Genomic DNA, 22775 nt, shown 5'->3' with positions numbered 1-22775 from the left:
ATTTTTGACGAAACTATTTACAATAACAATCCTTTGCTGATTTATAAACTTATTTAAAGAGTTGTGGTGTATTCTCTTAGTTTTGCGGAGAAGGCGGATTTTTCTGATAAAATCTGATCAAACCCGAAAGAACAAAAAGAAATATTTTGTGCCTTTGCATTATCTCCACGGGACGTTAATTGACATTGCTTGGATGCGCTTTTGAAGGTCGTACATGCCTTGGATGAATCTATGAGTATCCGGGTCTGGTGATGTTTAGTTTACATTTTTGACGTTTTGGAGTTACGCCTATATTTTACAGGCGTCTCAGGGCGTTATGGCAATGAAAGACTTAAGAAAATGTAAACATGTTTTTATGATTCTTGACTAATACTGCGTGAGCTTCAAAATCTAATTTTCGTATCTACCAAAGAATTGGTATTATAACATTTTACAGACATTTTTATTTTTATCTTGTTACTGAGTCTTTGCGGTTTGCCTGTGGTATATTTACCGTGGAGACCTGTAACGGGCAAGTTTTCCATGACGTAATCTGAAAATACATCAATTCCGAAGGGAAAGTTTCGACATTTATCTGAGAAAATTCACAATAAAAATGTCTATTAACAAAATCGAGTGCAGTGGAGGACGGCTAACACTACATGGAGACTAGTAAGTCAGTCTTTGCACTATTTACATCGATAATATTCCGATTTAACTCTAGTTTTTTCGTGTTTTAGCGTCGTGTACCACCAAGATGATGTTCAATTCGAACTGGAAGGGGATGGAGTACCCGGTTTTCTTAAAGGATCAAGGAAAGGAAACATCTTTATATCTACAAATAGGGTAGGAAATCAGTAAATACCAATATTTCTCTAGATTCTACCTTCTGAGCTTGCCGTCACTTCTTGCTTTCTAATTGCGTACCTTGCAAATGAATAAATTAACTCAAGATGGCGACATTAAAATCGAGATGATGTTACTCTGACATTTCGTTATATTCTTAGGTAATCTTCGCTCTTAACTCCAATTGTAATGTGGGGTCGTTTTCAATGAATTTCCAGAGCATTCGCGGAGTTGAGGTAAGATATTTCTCACCTTTTTACTCCATCTTTATTTTGAAAGGTAAATGACAGCATACCAAGTATATGATGTATAATTACCCTACAAAACATAATCATGGTCACCTTTCAAGTATTATAAATTTTCTTAGGGCACATTATTATCATGATGACCGGATCATCTTGTTTATAGCTGAGTACAGATTCCTGGGCACATTATGATTTGTTTTTCTTTGTAAACTAACTTGTTTATTATTATCCCCAATTAAACATCAAGTTGCTGCTACTGTGGATGGAATTGGGATAGGATTTCATTGTTAAAATGTACACATTCCTAAATCCTATGTGTTGGGCCAGGTTAAACAGCCTATTTTTGGAGCTAATTACATCAAAGGAGATGTCATTTCAGAACCAGAAGGTAATTCAGCTTACTATCTTGAACAAATGAGAATTCTTTAGAAGACACAAATACCAATACATTTTGCTATGGGTTTAGGGGTTTTTATCGACAGGGGTGTGGCCAGCATTGTGGAAAGGGAGTATAAACTGCTTTTAACCTATAAGTTAGTCAAGACTTGCTATTTTTGCTCCCTTTTTTGATGTTGTAATAGTAATTTTTGTTGTAAATCAGGAAATCACCATATGACTTTTCTTTTGCTAGGTCTATGTATAGGGACAGTTGTTTTATTGGTTGCTCTTCTCCTGCCATGTTCCACCTTCTTTCATCCAAAAATATGAATGTGAGCCTTCTCCATTTGTGCACGGTATTCCTTGATCATGTCTTGACAGGTGGCTGGCAGGGAAGGGGCTCATTCAGAATCATGTTTAACAGTGGAGGAGCAATAGAATTTGCAGAGCACTTCAGACAAGCCGTGCAAACAGGTATGAAGCATAGCATAATAAAAATGTACAATAACCAGGTGGCTCCCAGGTATAGGATTACTTCAGGTACTGATGCTTGTGGCTTTGTTGATCATGTATATCTTAGTCTCAAGTGTCAGTTTCCCCATTATAGGGTTTTATTATAATAAAAACAAGGCGGCATAGAAAAGGCAACACACAAGATCAAAATGATAAGTTTGTTGTTCTTTATGATGTTATAGCTCGACGACCCAATCAAGTCCCACCTATGGCACCTGCAGGGCAACAAGCAGCATTTGCAGTCTACAACAACCCATACCCTCCCCCGCCCCCTCAGCCAGGCTACTACTATGGTCCTCCCCCTCAGGGATTCTACCCACAATACACTCGTAAGTGGATAATGTATGACAACCTAAACTCTCCTCCACCCCCTCAGTCAGGCTACTACTATGGCCCTCCCCCTCAGGGATTCTACCCACAATACACTCGTAAGTTGATAATGTATGACAACCTACACTCTCCCCCACCCCCTCAGTCAGGCTACTACTATGGCCCTCCCCCTCAGGGATTCTACCCACAATACACTCGTAAGTGGATAATGTATGACAATCTACACTCTCCCCCACCCCCTCAGTCAGGCTACTACTATGGCCCTCCCCCTCAGGGATTCTACCCCCAATACTACATTTTATTTAGGAATACCCTCCTAGCTCTTTCTGAGTGGGCCTTCCAATTGAGTGGGGTGGTTTATTTCCACCCCCCCCCCCCCCCCTCCCTTCTTTCCTGGCTGTAGTCCTGAATAAGCAGTGTCTTGATTTTTTGTTTATCATGTTCTTGGAACTGTCTTGCCTGATAGTTACCCCCTTTGCAAGCCCCCCCCCCCCCCCCCCCAAGTGTAGATGTAGATTTTTTCTGCTTTTTGCAGTGCCCCCTCCCCCTCCTAGCCATTGATTAATAAGCTGCTTTTTATTTTCTGATAGCTGGAATGCAAATGGGTCAGCCCCCACCATACAACCCACCAGTAAGTTTATGTTTTGCAAATATCAAGACTCACTTATCTATCATCAGTGATTAAAAAAATATTGGAAAATCAATAAGGCATTACCGACCCTGCTAAGCAGGTGTCCTTGGTAAACAATTGGCAAATGTAGTACTGTAATTGCTTAAATAAGAGCCCACGTCAATTGAAGGCCTCCCCCAAATAAATGGCTTGCTTAAATGTGTTGCCATTAATATAATTTGATAACGAGGGGGGCTGTATGAGAAATAGGGAAAACTTACACAAAATCTAATCATTGAAAGCTTTTTTGTTATGCTTCTGGGACAATTTTTACTCCTTGCACTTTATAAAAAAAAGCATTTTTATCTAGAGATAAAAATTTGAAATAAACCCTTGACTTGGACATAAAAAATGAAAAAAGTGCGCCAACATTTATAAGAGCAATATGGGACTTGCGCTAAGAGATCACGTGACTGTTTGGGTGACAAACTAGCGCAGGCTCAGGCTTCTAGTGGCAAAATAACAGCAACAAAAAGCAACTTATTCAACCCTTTTAAAAAAAGCCAGAATTCTTTTTTCCAGAAAGGGTTTAGTTTTATTTAAATATTTTATTTTTTTGTTGTTCTCTGGTGTGACGGGCGCAGTTTGCTGATTTTTTTGTTTAATAATTTTGTTTTGAATTTGCCACCCAGGAAGGTCACGTGAATGCTTAGCGCCAGTCCCCTAGTCTTAGAAATATGTAGATTGATGCTGTTCTTGGTAAGCTTATGGGAAGCATTTCTTTCTTCTTTTTTTTTTATTCAGTCCCTGCTTCCATCTTGGTACTGTGATAATTAAGTGTTTTCTTTTATCCTTCTTTGTGTAAATGTTCTTTCTGGTTACCTAATTTAGGAAAATCCTCCCCCATACCCAGGAACTGCAGCACCCTCTGCCCCGCCCAGTAGTGCATATGGTGGTCCACAACCAGACGGTAGGCAAAGAAAAATATTTAACCACCACATACTGTAAAAGGTCTGTTAAGCCCCCCTTCCCAATTAGCACCCTCTAGAGCCTATTCCTGGCTCACGAGAAAAATAGATTTTGTAATAAGCCTGCCCCTCTTTCCAGTAAGCCCCCCTAATTTTTAAGATTCTTTAAGAAAAGAGAAAAGAAATACAGCTCCTTGGGGCTTTTATAGTCATTATATAGTATGTATTTCTATTCAACAACTGACCGCCATTCATTGGTAACTGTTCAATTAAAAGTCTAAAACATTTGCTTTACACTAAAACTCTATACTTAGATACCTGTATTTAGCAGCGAACCCCTGCCGAGCTGTCACTTGATAATTAGCAAAGCCAAGCAGGACTAGAAACAGACCTTTTTCCCATTCTCTCCCGACCCCTTGCTCCCACTTGCTTCCTAGACCAGGATTGCAAGTTCCAATCATAATGTTGCGTTTCAGGAGCCAAAGCTAGAGAGGCTTACAGCTCGGGACAGAACGTCTATGTGCCTGCAAGCCAGGTAAAATATGGGGGAGGGGTGGGGGAGGGGCATGTGCCCTCAGTGTACATTCATAGATACTGTTTATGCCTGTTGTGCCCACAGTTAAATGTTATTAATTAATTATTATAAAGCTATGGTGCTACTCATACTCTCAGGGATTGATGAGTGGGCCGTACTTCCCATACATCTTGCAATAATAAATGCTGTAGAATGAATATCTTATTGTCATCGTTTGTTTGGGCCGTGAACTTATCAGGCCTCTAATTTCTCCTGTCCATATGTTCCTGTGCTGCCTGCAAGCTCAGTCAATAAATAACATAAACATTTTGTTATTTTTATTTCCAGTACCCACCCTATGCGCCACCACCTCCCTACACGCCTGACAAGAAGAATGACTGAATGAAGAAACAAGAAATATAACCAGTGTACATAGCGCAAATCCCTTTGAGATGCAGTTCCCACTGCAGTATCTAAAACCTAAACAGCCAATGGATGCTATCACTGCTAGACAAAGGTGATGATGTTGAAGTGCCAAAAAGTTTGCAAAGTGCCATGAGGAGTGGCTTGAGGAAAGATGAGAATTCTCTATCCCAGATTATTAAGAGTACACTCAGAATGTAACAAGCCTTTGATAGAAAATACCCAACCTTACCAGGCACAAATCAAAAACAGATCTAAGACACTTTTCTTCAAGATATAGATAATTATTTTTTAAATACCAACAAAATGACAATAGATCTGCCACAAAAACCCTTGTTTTCTGCACTGGATTGGAAATGCTGATTCTACATTCTGGACCCGCCCAAGAAAGCTGTACTCTTTGTAAGTCCATCCATTACTCTAGTTCTTCAGGAAGTGTCTGTGATTTTGAAGGAAAAAGACACAGAGTAAGAAGACTGATATTCACACCAACAAAATGACAATAGATCTGCCACAAAAACCCTTGTTTTCTGCACTGGATTGGAAATGCTGATTCTACATTCTGGACCCGCCCAAGAAAGCTGTACTCTTTGTAAGTCCATCCATTACTCTAGTTCTTCAGGAAGTGTCTGTGATTTTGAAGGAAAAAGACACAGAGTAAGAAGACTGATATTCACACTTGTGGGTAGTTGAAGTCTATCAGGAAGTAGGGACAATTCAAACAATTATTTGAGTGATAGGGCTTGGCACTGCAGTGCTTGTGGTGGGACAGTCCCAATAGTTCCAGCTGCAAATCTGTGATAAAGTAATGCTTGCTTTTTTTCCATTACTTGCATTGGCCTTACTCCTTTATTACAACTCCTGGATCCGCCCCTGATTTGCCTTGTATCAGAATGAGAAGCAGCCCTTACATAGAAGTAAACAAACAGGGGCAGATCCAGGATTTCAAAATGGGGGGTGGATAATGGCCGAATAGATGCCATATTACTGATCTAGTGGTTCTTGATAGGCCACATAGATCTCAGATCTTTCACTTAAAACGTGGGGGTGGATATCCACATAATCCCCCCCCCCCCTGTATCCGCCCCCGACAAAATAAAATTAATTCTGTTCTATATACGATACATAAGATTATTATTTGCAACTATTTTCGGAAAAAGAGTGAAAGTATAAAACAAAGAAATAAGTAATACAATCTTATCTTATTGATGTCCAAGTGCTGCTCATTTATGGCTGTTGTATTTGCCAATTATGCAATACCATTATGCATTATTTTATCATGATGTATTTGCTCTTTTTATATAAAACAATATTGGCAATAAAAGCTAAAATATAAAATGTCGTCATCATGTATTTTCTTTTAGGGGGGACACGTTGGTGGGGTCTAATTACCGCAATGCCGCATAAAAAATCAATAAAAATATCGGATACCGCACATAAGGATGCAGAATAGCATACGCGACACTCCGACATTTAGGTTTGCCGCTAGATCAACGCGTAAAACGGGCAAATCCCGCGCACCGCAGGACGATTAACACCGCAATATTTTATTTTTTTACCTCAATACCGCCATTAGAAAAGCAAAATCTCGCAGTGTTTTAAAAAACCGCATCACCGCATGTTTTTTGCTCTTTTACCGCAATATCGTATAAAAAGGCCAATACCGCATAATCACTCCGAAATGACGTCATCAGGCCCGGTCACTCAGTATCGAAGATTCCTTTTCGAAGGGTAGTCAGCACTAACTTTTGCGCTGTAGAAACGACCTCAAGTCCAGATCAAAACATAAACATTCAAACAGAAATCCACTATATGTGACAACAGAAGACTTTAATTGAATTTTACATGGTTCAGATGGACTTATGATGAGATTGATTTGGTTTGTGTAGCCAGCATTTGCAGCCGGGTCGAACCTCCAAACCCGGCGACTGTTGTTTATAAACAAACTGTAAGTACCAAGTAATACAGTCAACTGTATCTCCTACCTACATAGATCTACAGCAATCTAAACCTACTTTAGCTAAAATTGAAAATAGTCTAGCTATTTATTGGTCTTTAATGGCGCTTAATAATAAACGATTTCCTCGTGAATGTTGATTGTAGAACAATTATTACGCGCTGTTATAGTAATAGCTAAACAAATTATTTATTTAAATTGATAGTTAGAATAACTATATGGGTGTATCCGCCGTAGCTAGTAAGCCGTATTATGTGTAGATAAAACCCTATTGCCATCTACCTGTAAAATGAGCGAGGTTTCCGAACGGCAAAGTGCCTTTTGTGTTCTTTATCCGTCAACCTTTACTAACCTTGCATTCTGAAAAGGTCAAGTTTATTATCTTGCAAATGCGCGATTGTATCTGTGACAATTAAAAAGAGGAAAATTTTGCATAAAAACAAGGCTCCCACCCGCGTAAGTCAAGGATTTCTAAGGACATACAAATTCATGCAAATAAACATCTATAAGTTGTATATTCATTCTCTAATTCATGAAATAAACTTAGTTTGATGTTAATGTGTCCGTCTGTGGTGTTTTTCTTCCCTAGAAGCTCAATTTTACAAGTTTAGAGCAATAACAGTTTCCCCACTACAGTGGAACCTGGATTTTAAGATATGCCTCGGGAGAAAGAAAATGTATCTAAGCCATTGAGGCGTATGTATTCTATAGTGCCGTTCTTTGCTACCTGTTCTCTCTCAAAAATTTGAAGGGGAGTGCTATACCCCCCCCCATCCCGGTGTGCGGCCCCTGTCTCATGCTTCTAAGAGACTGTTGGTGGCAACCTTGTCATTAGTGTAGTACAGCCACAAAGCCATACATTTTTTATGTATGATAAGAATCAAGCTTAGTTGTGGGGGATATCATAAATATGTAAAAATATTTGATAATAAGAAATGACTCACTTTTTGGTGGCCAAGCTTACCTAGGCACACATCCTATGAATTTAGGTTAAGTAGATCTTTACTGCTATTTTATACTCTGATTCACATGGATTGATTGTGTTTGTTATCTTCTTCAGGTGACAAATCCACTTCACTATGTTGCGGCGTGTGGTGGTAGAAAATTATGTGATATTCAAAGGCAGACATGAGTTAGACTTCATGGGAAGAGATGGCTGCAACTTCTACACCTTTGTAGGTGAGAATGCCAGTGGAAAAAGTAGCTTGGTCGCCTTAATTAAAGCTGCAAGTAACTTGCAAGAGGAGGGACCAGACTTTGAAGTGATTGATAATTGTAAAGAGTCCAAGGTTGTTTGTGAATTTGAGTTTAAAAACGGTGCGGAGTTGATACGACATTGTGATCACTGCAATGAGGCATCAGCTACACAGTTAGTATCTCCTGGTCTGAGTTCCTGGTTTTCAGACGACATCCTGAAAATCCCAACGCCATTCTTTGACCAGATCTTTGAATATTGTAGAGGTGGAACAAAACGGATCCAGGTACTTGCTGGTCATCGACATCAGTCATTACCACAAACAACAGAGTCTAGTAGGAGAAAAGAAAATGAAGTAGATAGAATTTCTAATTCTCAGTTCTTGTATATTCTTATGGATGATGGTATTCTTGTTGCGACAAAATCCGGCGGACATCTTATCACAGGGTTTCATGAGCCTCTACCTGCGGGCGTGAACCCTGCTGACTGGGTGCCTCAAAAGTCATTCCTAATCAACCGCAGAGAGGTTCCTTACGCTTCTGAAGCCATTACCGATGGAGAGGTTTCCACCAATACCTCATGTGCAAGCTTGGATGATCTCTTCCACTCAAACATGCCCCGTAATGCCAGTATGCAATCTAACATTTCCATGGAAATGACAGCACATGACCAATCAGATGAAGGAGTAAGGCTACGTCACGCTAGTATTGACAGCTGTCGATCATCGCTAGCCTCTGTCCTGTTAAAAAGACCAGCATGGCGGCGCCAGTCAAGCTATGGCGGCCTTGCTTGGTCAAATTACCATGAGCTGAAGAAAATCATAGTGGCTGAGCTACTGCATGATTTTCCTGACGAGTCTGTTACTGAGATACACCCCTTGTTCCACGAGATCATCGGCGATAAGTCCATCACTTTTGAGACCCCCAAGGGTGAAGATGTCTTCCAGGTCATGGACAATAAAACAAAGCGCGTCATGCGTCGCATCCCAGAAGGTTTATTCAGCGCATTCATCATCGCCGCCTTGTTGGTAAAACCAAGCACGCGTAACGTGATCCTGGATGAGCCGACCCGCGGGATGCACCCGTTACAGACCCGCAGATTGCGCAATATCCTGATGCGTGAGTCAGTGCGCAGGCGCAAGTGCATCATAGCAACAACCCACTCGCCAGAGCTGCTGGATTGTGATAGGATCACGCTAATCTGGAGGTTTCAGCTGTTGCCTGATGGCTACTGTCAGATACGTCGCGTCACCGCGAGGTACTCCGAGAGAGAGCTACTTTTTATAGGTGCGTATTTCGGGTTTTTGGTTAAAAGCGGGTATTCGTACCATGGCGGCTAGGGTGAAGGGGACATAAAAGGGGGATAATGGTTGTGATACGGGTAGAGGTTGGTGGCAGGGGTGAGGACGGGAGGGTAATTGTGGGGATAATGCTACGTTGAGTGGAGTTGGACTATAAGGAGGGTTCGGGATAGTGATGCGTATTTCGGGTTGAACTTTCAATTGGCTAAGAAAACGAGAAAACGCAGGCAAGATGTAACGAGATTTCATGCAATAGGGAGTGGTAGAATAATGTGGCGCGATAATGACGTTTTAAATTGGGTGGATCGTGGTAGAATGCGCTAGAATATTTATTGGTCTTTTAAGGTTAGTCTCACTAGGAAGCAAAACGTTAAAAACGTCAACTTGCACATCAACTTGTTTCTGCCTGGTAAGATAAAAACTGCGTATTACCGCCGATTATTTTACGGTAAAACTAGCTTAGTATTTTAGATATAGCTCACTAAGCTTCTGTCCTGTTTTGTGTTCAAGTATTGGAGCATGCCGTGACACGTTATTTATCCTTGCGTGACACAGGTGCACCGGAAGTGCGTGAGATCTTCTTCAGCCGTCACATCATTTGGGTGGAAGGCGAGAGCGACAAGCGATTCATCGAGGCGTTACTAGGGCTCTTTGACGAGGGGCGTGGCGCGCTATTTAAAGCCCTTCAAGTTGAGCGGGCGGAGCGATCGTTTTCAAACGAAGATAGTAATAGGTCGTTATCCCCCGACTGGACACCCCCTCGGAGTCGAAGTCCATCCCCCACCCCCTCCCACAGGGGGAATGACGCATATGTGCAGAAACTGCTGCAGGATCCCGCGTATGAGCGCAAGTACTATACCGCGGAGGAACTTGGCATGATACAAGAAGCTGTGCGGAGTTGCAAGGTGTGTTGATGGGTACCCTGTTGGACTGTTAATAAGAGCGCAGGGTTTTCTGGGAAGACTGCCCTTTTCTCTGAGTTGGTTATCGAGAACCAGATAAAACAAATTAGAAAGCAACAGAAGCCCGTAAAAATGCGCTCGGTGTGCTTTATTGTGTGTGTATAACGTCCGTCAAGAAACTTCCCGGTCTAAATTCGTTTGTTAACATCAAATTTCAGTTCATCAAATTGAAAGTAGGCTGAAAAGTTTTTGCCATGGGAACAAGCCTTTAGCAAAGAAACAGATCAATGTTGCCAAATTTGTAACAAAGTTGTGAGCTTTAAAACATCCTCGGACCAGGGCGGCGCGGAGTTATTTGTCTTTTCTCTTTATGGCTGAAAGGATGACAAAATAAGCTGAAAGGATGACAAAATAAGCTGAAAGGATGACAAAATAAGCTGAAAGGATGACAAAATAAGCATTTTTATTTACAAGAAAGTTTCGAAATAAACCCTCCAAAAATAAAAATTAAAAAAAAACACCAGTGACGCCAACCATTCGAAAATCACTGTATACGAAAACTAAGGTTTTAAGAAATCTTCAGTCTGGAGACCTTCTTCGAAAAACTCGGACAGGGAGCATGGGGAGGCAACTTTGTTTTCAAAAACATCCGAATACTTTTTTCATGGGGGGGGGGGGGGTGGGGGGAGCGAGATCCGAGTTTTGTTAACACGGCCGTTGTTGGGGGCCGCCCCCCCCGCCCCCCCCCCCCCCCCCCCCCCCACTGGGTACGGGCCTGTACTTGGCGACAGGGTCCTATCATTCATCTTTCATTGAAAATATCTCTGTTACTAATGGAAATGGATGCTGGGAGTGAAAATTGCGTTAAAGTTGGCCTTAATGCCTTTTTTGTTTTCAAGGTTTTAAGTGTTGGCGGTAAGATGAATCTATGGAAAGGCGCCGCCATTTGCCGCGATCTTCACATACCGTACGCCATCATATGCGACCTAGACGCAATCGTACCCAACTCCCGTGAAAACTCCATCCAGTCCCAGTTCGAAAGAGCCGAGGGAGACTGGTACTCCGCAAGTATCCCACACGCGAAAGCGAAACTCGTAGATGAGGAGGAGGCGCCAGCGTCTAAAGCAATCGATGAGACCGAGCATGCGCAGTTGGCGAAACTACGCTCGCTGCGAACTGTGGGGGAAGTGATTCGTTTTTACGAACAGAATCACTATATTTTCGCTTGGTGGCCCATGGGAGGGGAGATAGAGGACGCAGTTAGGCTTACCAAAGCCCAGTTCGGGAAGAAGCTCTGGCCAGATATGCTTTCCGAGGAGATTAAGTCATTTATCTTGTCACTCATTGACCCGCGCAAGCTCCTGATTAAGAACCCGAAGGACAAGGAGGCGAGCAAGGGACCGAATCTAGAAATTTTGAGGTGTATTTATTTTATTATACGATTCTTCAAAGAAACTCTAGAAAAGATTTCATAGATATTAATATGAATTATGATGCGATAATGCTATTGAATATATATTTTTGATATTAATCTTTTCGAATAGTACCAACACGTTCCCTGTTTCCAATATGGTTTTGGAAGTTTAGAAAGTTTGTGTACGTTCCGGCCAGGAAACGAGGAAAGGGAACTGCAGAGGAGAGAAGGTACATTCCCTAAGGGGAGGGAAGCCAGCCCGGCGCTCTCGATACACGCCTAGGTCTTAGGCTGCCGATTACCAAACCGTTTTAGAGGGCAAGGCTATCTGTTACACGTTTGTTTACGCATGGAATTTAAAGCCTTCCATTGGTCATACTAGGGTTTAAAGTCAAAATATATACCGAATTCAAATAACGTTGTCAGTACACATGGCAACTCCAAGTCCGAAAGGTTCTTATGGGTACTAATAATTCGCAAACTTAAAGGTTAACAATGAACTCCAGCGATGCCAGAGCCACATATCGATGGCCTTTAATGGATTATTGTTTTATTGATCCAGATTATCCTACATTTGGTTGAAATATGATTAGACCCATGATACCCTTCGTTCGTAGAACTGCCATTTGCCAATAGACATTTGCCATTTACAAAGGTGTACAAGGAGAAATACCGAGGGATGAATAGAACGGTTCAGGATAGCTTCCATCTCAAATGATAGATGTTTAAATATACCGTGGCACAAGCCAAACCCCTTCGGACGTTTATCGAGCCCACCAAGAACGCTAGGTCATCGAGCATATCTAGGTTCTTGAGTAAGGCCGTTTATTAATTAATCACTGATCATCAATAATTTAGAATATAAAGTGTGTGATAGAAAATTATTATTTCTAAAATAAATTTAACACAAACTTTATTGTCATTTATTTACCGATTTGAATTTAAAAAGATATAAAATATTACCTTTTTTCAACATTTTCGTGTTCTCGTTAATAAAAGCAGAAAGAACGCTGTTAATAAAAATCTTTTTGTCCTCGTTTGCTCATGAAAACTTATGGAGTATCGGATTTTAGCATCGTTTATGGCCTACAAGCTTCGCTCTTGGACTAAGAAACGAAGCAAAAAATATTTATCAGGTTCCATAGTTCCTATATGCCTCGCGAACTCCGCATATAGTGGCGCCGTTCCTATCAGCTCGTCGATGGTAATTTAGATTCCTTCGTTTCGTCTCGCACACGCTGGAGAAATTTCACCAAATCTGCAATAAAAATATAATGTTAAAACGTAAAAACGTAAAGCTTGTATAGCAGCCGTAACAAATGAAAACGCCAAATAATTATATCCCATATCCCCTACCTGAGCCCCCAGTGCCCTTGTTGGCGAGTCGGCGGTTTGGGTTTTCAGGGTCCTTGTTTGCTTGTATGATGATGTATCTAGAATACGGTAAGAATACAGAGCTGAAAAGTCCATATCAAAGCTTTACATTGAGCACAGTTTGTAATTTCTAAATACACATTTCCAGTGGGGACGAGTCGCCGGGGGACCTCTGAGAATTTTCCAAGAGTGGATCTTTTCTGGGACAGCACAGTGCGAATGTCTAGTGTTTATATAGCGCTACTGAACATCGCATACCCTGGAGGCCAGAGGCTACGAGAATTTTTCGAGTGAAGCGAGAATAACGACGAGCGAAGCGAAGCATCCTGGGAAAAGCGGAAATTCAGCCTCTGGAATCCAGGGTAAACATCGCAGAGAAAGCGAGTGTTCATATAGCGCTTTACATTAACAGACTTAATTAGAAGTACAGATACGGGGTGCTCAACGCAATTCACAATTATGAGTGTGAATACAGAACTGAAAGGTCTCAATCGAAATCTTACAAATTTTACATGGAGTAATTTCTATATACATTTCCTTGAGGTCAATCATCGGGACCCTCTCAGAGATTCCTTTTGAAAATACAACGGTTTATTCGCAAGGAAGCGTCAAAATAACAATCCACGAATGAAGTCTGACACGTTATTGACTATATTTGATTGAAAATATCTCGGTTACTCGCTTGAATTGGCCGATGGAAATGGATGCTTTTTGTGACTCGGCATTGCGCAGTAGCAAATTACGGCGGTGTGAATTGAAAGGGCTTAAAATAATAAAAATCGTTATTGTAAGACTTAGAGAAAAAGATTTAAGGGTGTCTCAAGGGATGTCGAATGAGACCATTTGCCCTATTTCGTCACATCCATGCATTTAAAAAAATCACCGTCCTCACGACCTCAATCACCGTAAAAATGTGTATATTTTGGGGGGCGGGTATTCGGGAAAAGGGGTAGTGTGGGGGTTCAATGCTGAGATTGGGCTACCTTTGGTTTTGTGACTCACTTGGTGACGATGCTCAGGTGTGCGTTGCGGTATTCCTGTAGGGCTGTCACGCATGCGTTGTACTGCTCATGTAACCGCTGATCTTTACTGTTCTCCACTGCAAAGAAAGATGAACAGCGAATTGGGAAAATGAAAGTGCCTCTCATTCATACGGGGCAGCTTAGATAGTGTCATGTGTCATTACATGTACTATATGAGCCATTTACCGTAATGGCGTACAGACGCCACGCCAATAACGAGATCACTGTGGTATGCTTTCTCACCGTAATGGCGTACAGTAGCCCGTTTCCAAGTCAATCATGAACTCCCTGTCACTATGGTGTGCCATCTTACCGTAATGGCGTACAGACGGACCATTCTCCACGGCAGTGATGAACTCGTTATGTTTGGGCGGCATGTGTTTACGCATCAGTTTTAGAAACGAAGTTCGCGAAGGGGAATGGTGACGAATGCCGAGGAAAGCGTCAAGAACCTGGAACACAGTGGACTCGGCCGCACTGCCTCCTGGGTACTGCAAGACAAAGAATAAAACAAGTTCTAAACAACCTGTAATTATTAAAAGAGAAAATTTTAACAATTTTAAGAAACCGTTTTACCGCGTTAAGTTCCCCTAATACAACTGCAACTTGCTACTGTTAATTGATTGGCCTATACCAAACAAGAGACTGGAAGAAGTTTTGTGTTTATCGTCAATAGGGAGTTTGAACAAATACATGTAACCGGAAGTTTTACCTTAAAATATAAACGCCTTTTCTTCGTTGTTCCAAAAAATCAAAGTAGACGTGTCTGCTCCACCACGCGGGCTTATAAAAGGAACTTTGAAAATCAAAATACAAAACACATTTCTTAAAGATTGGCGCCCGTTGTCAAGTTACAAACAAGGGTGTCCTGCTTAGAGGCGCAACTTCCGGTCACATGATCACACTTCAATAAGCTACATACGGAGCCTTGTTAAAGAATGTTTATCAACCACTCCTTTGCCATTGCAGCGGTTTATTCGCAAGGAAACTTCAAAATAACAATTTACGAATGAAGTCTGATACGTTATTATTGACGATATTTTATTGAAAATATCTTTGTGTGGCTCGGCAGCGGGAGCATAAAATGGTGGCGTGATTGGCCTTCTTTAAAGGGCCAATTTCAAATTACATGGTTATGTTGTCACTAAGCAATGGTAACTTACCTGTCTCGGCGTAGAGCTGACTCCTTCGTAGATCAGTCCTTCTGGTAATGCAGAAGTTGACTGCCACCTACACAAGCGAGGGAAACAACACTAGTACCGCGCCTATCGTCAAAAACGACACGACAGGAGGGGATGGGAATGGGGGCAGTTATTTCTTGTAAATTTAAGAGCAACTAATGAAGAGAGAAAATAATGAATGGGGTTCCCCTTAAACAACTGGACCCTTCTCAAAGACTGTGTTCAATTATAGACAACATCCACACGACATGACGGAAAAAACCTGGAAAACGCGCAATTCCAGATAGACAGAGAAGACACAATTTCTTACAATGGCTATAGGTTCCTTGTTTTACGGACTGATTTTCAAAACACAAATAACATGAGGTCGAAGTGCACATAACCAGATTTTGGCTTTTTAAGATAATTTTCCCTTGATCACCATTGCAATGTGTATCAGTTCAGGGACGAAAAGCTCAAATTTCAATGACACTTTACAAAAAGTCGCATCAATTAAAAAAAAGTCGCACTTCATATTTTGTTTGCTATAAGTTACTAAGTACTCAGATAAATTCTCCGTCTTATTCGATGTGAAATGGGCTTATTGGAAGCGTCACGTCGTGTTTTTCCGTCACGTACATCCACACCAATTTATAGTAACATCTTCTTGATGGTGACCACATGATGGCTTACCCCAGCTTTCTCATTTTTTAGAGATCTTTTTTTTAAAAACATATAACATGTGACAGAAGAGCCCCCAATTACGATCTCAGATACTCCAAAATACCCGCTCATTTCTTTTAGACTATTTCAGACTGTTGGATTTTGGATTTCTTGTAACTGTTCTCCTTTGAGTGTTCACTTTAACAGGGTTTCTCTGTATATTGATGGTCAGAATCCTTACTTGATGGTTCAAGTTAACAGGGTCCCACTGTATATTTAACAATTAGACTACGAGTTCGAGTTTTCTTTGAGTCAATAGACAGTCAACGAGGGGCGTAGCCCACTCTCAAACTTCCTTCGAAAAAATATTATTTTAATAATTCTCAGTAATAAATAACCGATTTTGGCGCGAAAACGCATACCTTTTAGATTCTGAGTACGGGAGCCAATCAAACTGCGAGATTCGTGATAGTATTTGAGTGGATTTATACTAATGATATTCATACTCCTCCCTTGAGGGTTCAAGTTAACAGGGTTCAACTGTATATTGATGGTCGGACTCCTCCCTTTAGGGTTCGACATAACAGGGTTCAATTGTATATTGATGGTTAGACTCCTCCCTTGAGGGTTCAAGCCAACAGGGTTCAACTGTATATCATAGCTGTCAACTCTCCCACATTAGGCGGGACTCTCAAGATTTTGAACCTTTTCGCAAGCCTAATTTTCTTGAAAATATCCATACATTTACTGTATTCTCACTATCTTGGTACTTCTGATACATTCACTGTATTTTCTCAAGACTTTTCCTAAAGCGAGGTTAAAAGCTATGGTATATTGATGGTCAGACTTGTCCCTTGAGGGTTCAAGATAACAGGGTTCCATTGTACTATTTTTATTCTGGATATATCTATATATAATTCTAGATTACATCTTCCTTACCCATTTAGAAAAACTCTAATAAAACAGTAAAAATCTCTGGGCTTGCAAACATCTGAAATGGAAACAAAAAACAGAGCTTATATATAGTAGAAGTGTTATGCATTTTGTTTTCATTCTGATCTTGGTAAAAACCCCAAAACAAAATTGCACAAACAGAGATACATGTGGCTTCTTTACCATGTATTTTAAGCAGAGCATTAGTTAGCCGGGAAATCATCTGTTGTACTGAGAAGAGCTCTTTCCTCAGCAGCTGGCAGTCATCCGATAGCACTGCCTATCAAGATGAGAAGTATTGAAGCATCCTAACCCATTCTTTAACCCTCCCCCCCCCCCCCCCTTGATACACGACCAGGAAAGTTGAATGCTGTTGAAAGGAAAAGTAAGGACAAGAGGGGCAGCCTTTTTTAGAATTATCATAACTTTTTCTTAAACCACCCTGAGCTGTCCAACCAGGAAAATTGAAAGCTATTGCAAGTTGGCTGTTGAAAGGAAATTAGGACAAGCGGCAGCTTATTTCGAAGTACTGTAGGCTCTTTAGGTCTCTCTGCAGTACAACAGGCAGGTAAGTGAGCACATGAGAAAGTGACCTAAAGAAGCGGACTTTGGGAAAGCTAGCAGAATTACTCTCAAGTTTCAACTAAGTAGAGTCTTATTGCAGTTATTGGGACTGCAGTTGAGATGAACGGAGTGTTACTAGTTTGTTGGTACCTTGTGGTCTAGCAAAGTCAATAAGTATGAATTCAAGTATATGCAATACCTTCTGTGAAGCAATGAGACTCTGTTGAACAGAAAAAAAGATTTATAAAGAAACACTGCTTGTGAGAGACAAGACTAACATACCGGTTCAATTAAGTAATACAGACATCCTTTACATATATAAGCCTTTCTGCAACAAATTCTTGACTGTCAACCATTTGTATCATAGTCGCCAAATTATGCATATATAAAAGTTTTTTGAAAGACAATGTACCCAACTTTGAGATATTTTTATTAACTTTTTTAACACAAATACAAATAGAGAAACGTACTCAGTTCAAAGTGGAAACAGTTATTATAAATAGCCATGATAATTTCCTTTAGGCCGCTGTAATTTCTATTATGTTATGTCAATCTGGATTTGTTTTTGTTTTTGTGTGAATCTCTGACTTACAGTGACACTTTTGCCAAACTCCATCTCAACTTGTACAGCCACAGTGATAAAGCCATCTTCAGATGGTGTACCAGTGAAAGTGTTGATAGGTTTAATATTACTGAAAAAAAGGAAGAATGTGTTAGAACTAGTATATAAATCAACATCAATATTTTAATGTCACACATTCTTTTGCGTTTGCGGATTTAAGAAGACATAAAAAATTAAAGGCAAGATGCAATTTCATGCACCAAATGCACAATAAGTTGGAACAGTGAGAATTCACAAATTAAATAGAAATTAATTTCTATCAATCATTTGGTCCTGTGTCAATCTAGAAATTTTGTCAGTTCAAAAACAGATCAATCAATCCATAGTCTTTATAGAGTAAACATCAGCCATGTAAATAACAAAAGATATACAAGTCATGCTATCATTTTCTTTGAAAACGAGAAATTATTGAATAAAAAGCTGTACGCAAAACGAAACAAAAAGGAAGGCCTTTAGTGATACACACAAACTACACACACACTACAGCAACTTACTTACTCTAATGTAAGAGGTCTGTAGATCCAAACCATCATAGCATCATAAAAAAGTTAAGCATAAAATGTAAGAAGAGAAAATAAGGCTGTTAGAAACACAGTTCAGTGAATATTTCACTTTTATGGATACTGTTATTTACAGCTAGGCATCCTTAAAACTGCAATTAGTGGAGTTACGTTCAGTCATTTTTTATTTGTTTTGTCGTGAGATTTTATTCTGTCAATATAAAGAGATGTTCATATTTCAGGAGTGTCTTTAGGGCAAGAATTTGATATTTTCTATACCTTGAAATATCTATGACTCTCCAGTTGTAAATGGCATAGCAGTAATGCGTGAGAATAGGAGGCATTCCTGGCAAAAAATAATCCATCAATTTAAGCTATGTACTATTAGTATAATTAATATATCATCATTATCATGACCATCACCATAACCAGGGCTTCTGGAATTACGCGCTTGTGCGGAAGCGCCTAATTTGGCTTTCTACGCGTAATCCACAAATTTCCACGTAATCCCGCATAATTTGGCTAAATTTTGAAAGACAAAACATTTAAGTGCATAGCTGATGTGTTCTTTTAGGGCTCTTACCTCTATTTCTTGTAAAAAAGAGAGATATTTAGAACTGAATTTCGAAAACAAATAAAATGACTAGGCATTTTTAGCTAAACCGCCAAGGCCTAGGACTAATAATAAAATACCATTTTTAATTGGCTGGTGGCTAGGAGCCAATGAAAACTCGCCTAAGATATTTTCGCACAAAAAATTAACCTTCTCAAGTTATTTCGTACTTTCCTTCGGTACAAAATGTAGTTTGGACGTAACAGTTGATATTCCGTGCAATTTAGCGCGTAATTCAGTAAAGAATCCCGCAAAATTCTGATTATTAAAGAAAAATGTATTGCAAAATCCCGCGTAATTTAGCACGTAATGAATGATTTTACGGGTAATTTAGCAAAGAATCCCGCATAATTTTGAGTATTTTTCCACGTAATTCCAGAAGCCCTGCACAACATATCTTTATATTCTCAATGTTATCACAATCTTCTCAATCGTTATGGTATCAAAATTAATAATCATCAGTCTCGCTATATAATAATCACTTTTTATCCTTATTAATGGTGCATAGGCATAATCATAATCATCATGTCATCACCACTACCGTCATAATCATCTACGATTATCATCATCACCACTACCATCATAATCACCATCATAATCACTACCACTACCATCATCGTCACCACTAACATCATCAACAGTTACCCTCATCTACAATCATCATCATCACCACCAGCATCACCACAACCACCATCACCATCACCATCACTATAACCACCACCATCACCATCTCACTATCACCACTACCAACACCACCACCATCACTATCATCACCATCACCACCTCCATCACCATCACTACCACCATCATCACCATCACCACTACAAATAACCATCATTATTACATCACCATTATTCATTGTCATCACATCTCCTGTATTTACAATAATTTCTTTTATTATTTATCTTTGATATTTTTTATTGATATACCAGATATTCAGATTAGTATCAATACACGATTTATTACCTAGATGTTCTGAAACACCTACTAAGGGTACAGCCACGCTCTTGGGCAAAACCTGTAAAAGATGAGAGGCATCTATAAAAATGTGTGTCTGCGATATATATATAGCTAATGGGAGCTCACAAAAAAGATAAGAAATTGAAAATACTGTTTAATGGCTTGGAGTATGCAAGAGCCTTCAGATACAGCATAAGTTACATTATCAGAGGGCTTTAAAGCGTGTTTTGCAACAAAGTGAATGGTAGCTTGCTGTTGTTGTATGAACCACCATCTATATTCCACTTCTTGGTAAAATTGGCAAAAAGGTTGTTCAATCCAATACACAAATTCTCTGGCTACTTAACAGTTTAGGTAAACAATGCATTAAAAATAACAATTTAGACTGTGGAAATGAAGATCCAACCACCTAGATACTAAGACAGGACCTTATTATTATTATTGAATTAATTACCAAAGGCCTGTAGAACAGGAGGTATATACTTCACCTTTTTTGGATTTGTCTCACCCTCGCACCAAACATAGGAATGTGACATCAGCACTAGTACAAGATTTGCTCTCCACCACTCTCGAGCAGAAGTCAGTTTATTATGGTCTAGGAGAGGTAACTGTAAATAAAAAAGAACCATAGCAAAGAAATCCAGTACAACAAATCACCAGTTTACCAAGGAGGTCAAGTGGAAGACATACAACTTTAATATAAGATACATTTCAGTTCAGGCCTGTTGAGAGGGGTGAGGGGGAGGGGGGGATAAGATTCAGAATAAGGACTTTAGTCAAAAGACAACAGAAAGAAGTCTTCTCAAATAGAAAGAATATTGCTAGGAGACATAAAGCTAGGAGGCATAACAAGATATTGTCTTCCTAAGGCTAACAAACCCCACTACTCAAAAGCTTGGCAGTTGACTTACTAAGCCAACATTGGCTGGTGGAAAGATCCCAGCGGTGTGTTTTTAGAAAAAGGCAGGGTGGGGTTCAGAGTCTTAAATTCACTGACCACGGATCCACTCAGTTGAAATCAGCTTTCTAATAGCTCTGGTAATAGGTCACTAGATCCATCTAGAAACTTTTTTCTATCTTGATACATGCATTAAATTAATGGTCTTCTTAGCTACCAACAAAGGGGTCCAACTCATCTTGTGACATGAACAGACCCTTCAGCCTCCTTCTAGACAGGAACCTGGATCCCCAGGGGTATGGTGTGGGGATATTTCTTGACACCAGTTGTATGATATTAACCTGTTCAATCCAATGGCGTGTTGTCTCATCTTTCCACATCTCTGGCAAACGCTCACAAACCTCTTCCCATGGACTGAAGTATTCAGGTAATTGTTGCTGATTTAAAATAATGAGGGTTAAAATACCACTCAGGAACAAACGCTCACAAACCTCTTCCCATGGACTGAAGTATTCAGGTAATTGTTGCTGATTTAAAATAATGAGGGTTAAAATACCACTCAGAAACAAACGCTCACAAACCTCTTCCCATGAACCGAAGTATTCAGGTAATTGTTGCAGATTTAAAATAATGTGGGTTAAAACAAAAATAGGAACAGATAATATGCAAGATCCAATAAGGGTGGTTATAGCAAGGATTTCATGAGGACAGGAAAGGGGGACTTAATTCTCAGATAACCCATGAATTTCCTTACATTTCTTAATATTTTCCAGCAAACTCTCACAGAATAGATGTGGTGGTGCCTGAGGTCCAGCAAGATCTTAATACGCAAGTGGAATGAAGCAATACAGGACTTGCGCTAAGAGATCATGTGACTGTTTGGGTGGCATACTAACGCAAGGTCAGCCTTTTAGTGGCAAAATAACAGCAACAAAAAGCAACTTATTCAGCGCTTACGAAAAGGAAGATCTCTTTTTTTTTCAGAAAGGGTATAGTTTTATTTAAAGATTTTATTTCTTCGTCATTCTCTGGTGTGATGGGCGCAGTTATTTCTTATTTTTTTGTTTGATTATTTTGTTTTGAGTTTGCCACCCAAAACTCACCTTAGTTCAAGTCCCCTACTGCCCGCAAAACTGTATTGGAACTGAAGGGGTTTATTGTTTTATCAAGAAAGTGGTCATTAATCTAAACTTATAGGATTTTATCCCTTACCAAAGGATCTTCATCCTGAATAAACCCTCGAGTCGGTGACACTTCATAGTCCTCCAAAAAAGGGACCTTTGGCCCATTCATTCTTTTCTTGAAGCTGTCACAAGACCCGAAACGAACCTCACTCAAGTTGGTAAACGATCGCAAGCCATTCCTGTTGAAACAATGAAAATGAAATTACGCAAATACATTTACCAAAAACTAAGGGTACCTTATGATATTCTTTCGGTAAACGGCAGTTAAACGTTCAAATTCATAGAATGTGATGGAGTTGACATACTTATTAGAGAGTAACGAGTCTAAATAAGTAGCAAAATCAGGCAGGCGTTCCTTGAGAGCAGTGTAAGGCGTTGGGCTTCCTGTGTGATTTTCTTTACCATTGCGTATATATAAAGGCGGCCTAGCTAAGCTAGGAGACATGTTGAACGCGACAATGTAGCGTGCTGGCGATAAGTCTCCTTTTTTTTCCTTCTTAGAATTCATGTTTGTCGCTAGAATTCAGTTTAAAAATCAAACTTATGTTTACGTTTACGGCAGGTTTCATGCAAGGATACCCCGCTAGCAGAGAGGCCTCTGGGCTAGCGTTAGCGAAATACAGAGAAAAGAGGAAAGAAAAGCCGGGAGTTATTTTTAGGTTGGCTAAACTATCATTAGCGAATTTTAACCCAGGGATTATGGGGTCG

At 40.0% G+C, this 22775-nt stretch overlaps 3 protein-coding genes across 5 annotated transcripts; 2 read left to right on the top strand and 1 right to left on the bottom strand.

Moving 5' to 3' along the window:
- The first annotated feature begins 507 nt into the window (after positions 1–507).
- Positions 508–6144, top strand: LOC5509629 (WW domain-binding protein 2). The gene is made up of 10 exons (XM_048719781.1): positions 508–651; positions 720–825; positions 987–1061; positions 1398–1458; positions 1830–1922; positions 2144–2290; positions 2882–2922; positions 3793–3871; positions 4346–4404; positions 4732–6144. The coding sequence occupies exons 1-10, from the start codon at positions 596–598 to the stop codon at positions 4783–4785; spliced, it is 771 nt and encodes a 256-aa protein (XP_048575738.1). The 5' UTR covers positions 508–595; the 3' UTR covers positions 4786–6144.
- An 89-nt stretch (positions 6145–6233) lies between these two features.
- LOC5509623 lies at positions 6234–12485 on the top strand. Its single transcript, XM_048719779.1, has 4 exons — positions 6234–6754; positions 7824–9244; positions 9814–10163; positions 11060–12485. Exons 2-4 carry the CDS (start codon positions 7843–7845, stop codon positions 11633–11635), a joined length of 2328 nt encoding a protein of 775 aa, XP_048575736.1. The 5' UTR covers positions 6234–6754; positions 7824–7842; the 3' UTR covers positions 11636–12485.
- On the bottom strand, positions 12471–22590 carry LOC5509616 (indoleamine 2,3-dioxygenase 2). Of its 3 annotated transcripts, none has more exons than XM_001630072.3 (16): positions 22304–22590; positions 22096–22246; positions 21225–21320; positions 20474–20593; positions 19992–20043; positions 18692–18758; positions 18411–18425; positions 17883–17982; positions 17490–17510; positions 16910–17006; positions 16733–16784; positions 15134–15200; positions 14284–14461; positions 13951–14047; positions 12931–13007; positions 12471–12832 (listed from the first exon to the last, which is right to left on the bottom strand). In XM_001630072.3, exons 1-16 carry the CDS (start codon positions 22573–22575, stop codon positions 12765–12767), a joined length of 1530 nt encoding a protein of 509 aa, XP_001630122.3. In that variant the 5' UTR covers positions 22576–22590; the 3' UTR covers positions 12471–12764. The 3 variants fall into 3 exon arrangements, with proteins under 3 accessions (XP_001630122.3, XP_032234466.2, XP_048575737.1); XM_032378575.2 differs by having other exon boundaries at positions 22373–22590; XM_048719780.1 differs by lacking the exon at positions 12471–12832 and having other exon boundaries at positions 13932–14047.
- Positions 22591–22775: the final 185 nt, after the last annotated feature.

The sequence above is a fragment of the Nematostella vectensis genome, chromosome 12 (genome assembly GCF_932526225.1).
Source record: "Nematostella vectensis chromosome 12, jaNemVect1.1, whole genome shotgun sequence".
Taxonomy (NCBI): Eukaryota; Metazoa; Cnidaria; class Anthozoa; order Actiniaria; family Edwardsiidae; genus Nematostella; species Nematostella vectensis.
This window is presented reverse-complemented; position numbering and strand designations above follow the sequence as displayed.

What these genes read in the sequence shown, in the direction of transcription:
- LOC5509623 (XM_048719779.1), top strand. Translation starts at nt 7,843, where the DNA reads ATGTTGCGGCGTGTGGTGGTAGAAAATTATGTGATATTCAAAGGCAGA. An exon ending in GAGAGAGCTACTTTTTATAG is followed by an intron (nt 9,245 to 9,813) that starts GTGCGTATTTCG and finishes TGCGTGACACAG; the next exon opens with GTGCACCGGAAGTGCGTGAG. An exon ending in AAGCTGTGCGGAGTTGCAAG is followed by an intron (nt 10,164 to 11,059) that starts GTGTGTTGATGG and finishes TTTGTTTTCAAG; the next exon opens with GTTTTAAGTGTTGGCGGTAA.
- LOC5509616 (XM_001630072.3), bottom strand. Translation starts at nt 22,575, where the DNA reads ATGAATTCTAAGAAGGAAAAAAAAGGAGACTTATCGCCAGCACGCTAC. An exon ending in GTCTCATTGCTTCACAGAAG is followed by an intron (nt 17,007 to 17,489) that starts GTATTGCATATA and finishes TCATCTTGATAG; the next exon opens with GCAGTGCTATCGGATGACTG. An exon ending in TCCGTCTGTACGCCATTACG is followed by an intron (nt 14,048 to 14,283) that starts GTAAGATGGCAC and finishes CTTTCTTTGCAG; the next exon opens with TGGAGAACAGTAAAGATCAG.
- LOC5509629 (XM_048719781.1), top strand. Translation starts at nt 596, where the DNA reads ATGTCTATTAACAAAATCGAGTGCAGTGGAGGACGGCTAACACTACAT. An exon ending in CTAACACTACATGGAGACTA is followed by an intron (nt 652 to 719) that starts GTAAGTCAGTCT and finishes TTCGTGTTTTAG; the next exon opens with CGTCGTGTACCACCAAGATG. An exon ending in CCCCACCATACAACCCACCA is followed by an intron (nt 2,923 to 3,792) that starts GTAAGTTTATGT and finishes TACCTAATTTAG; the next exon opens with GAAAATCCTCCCCCATACCC.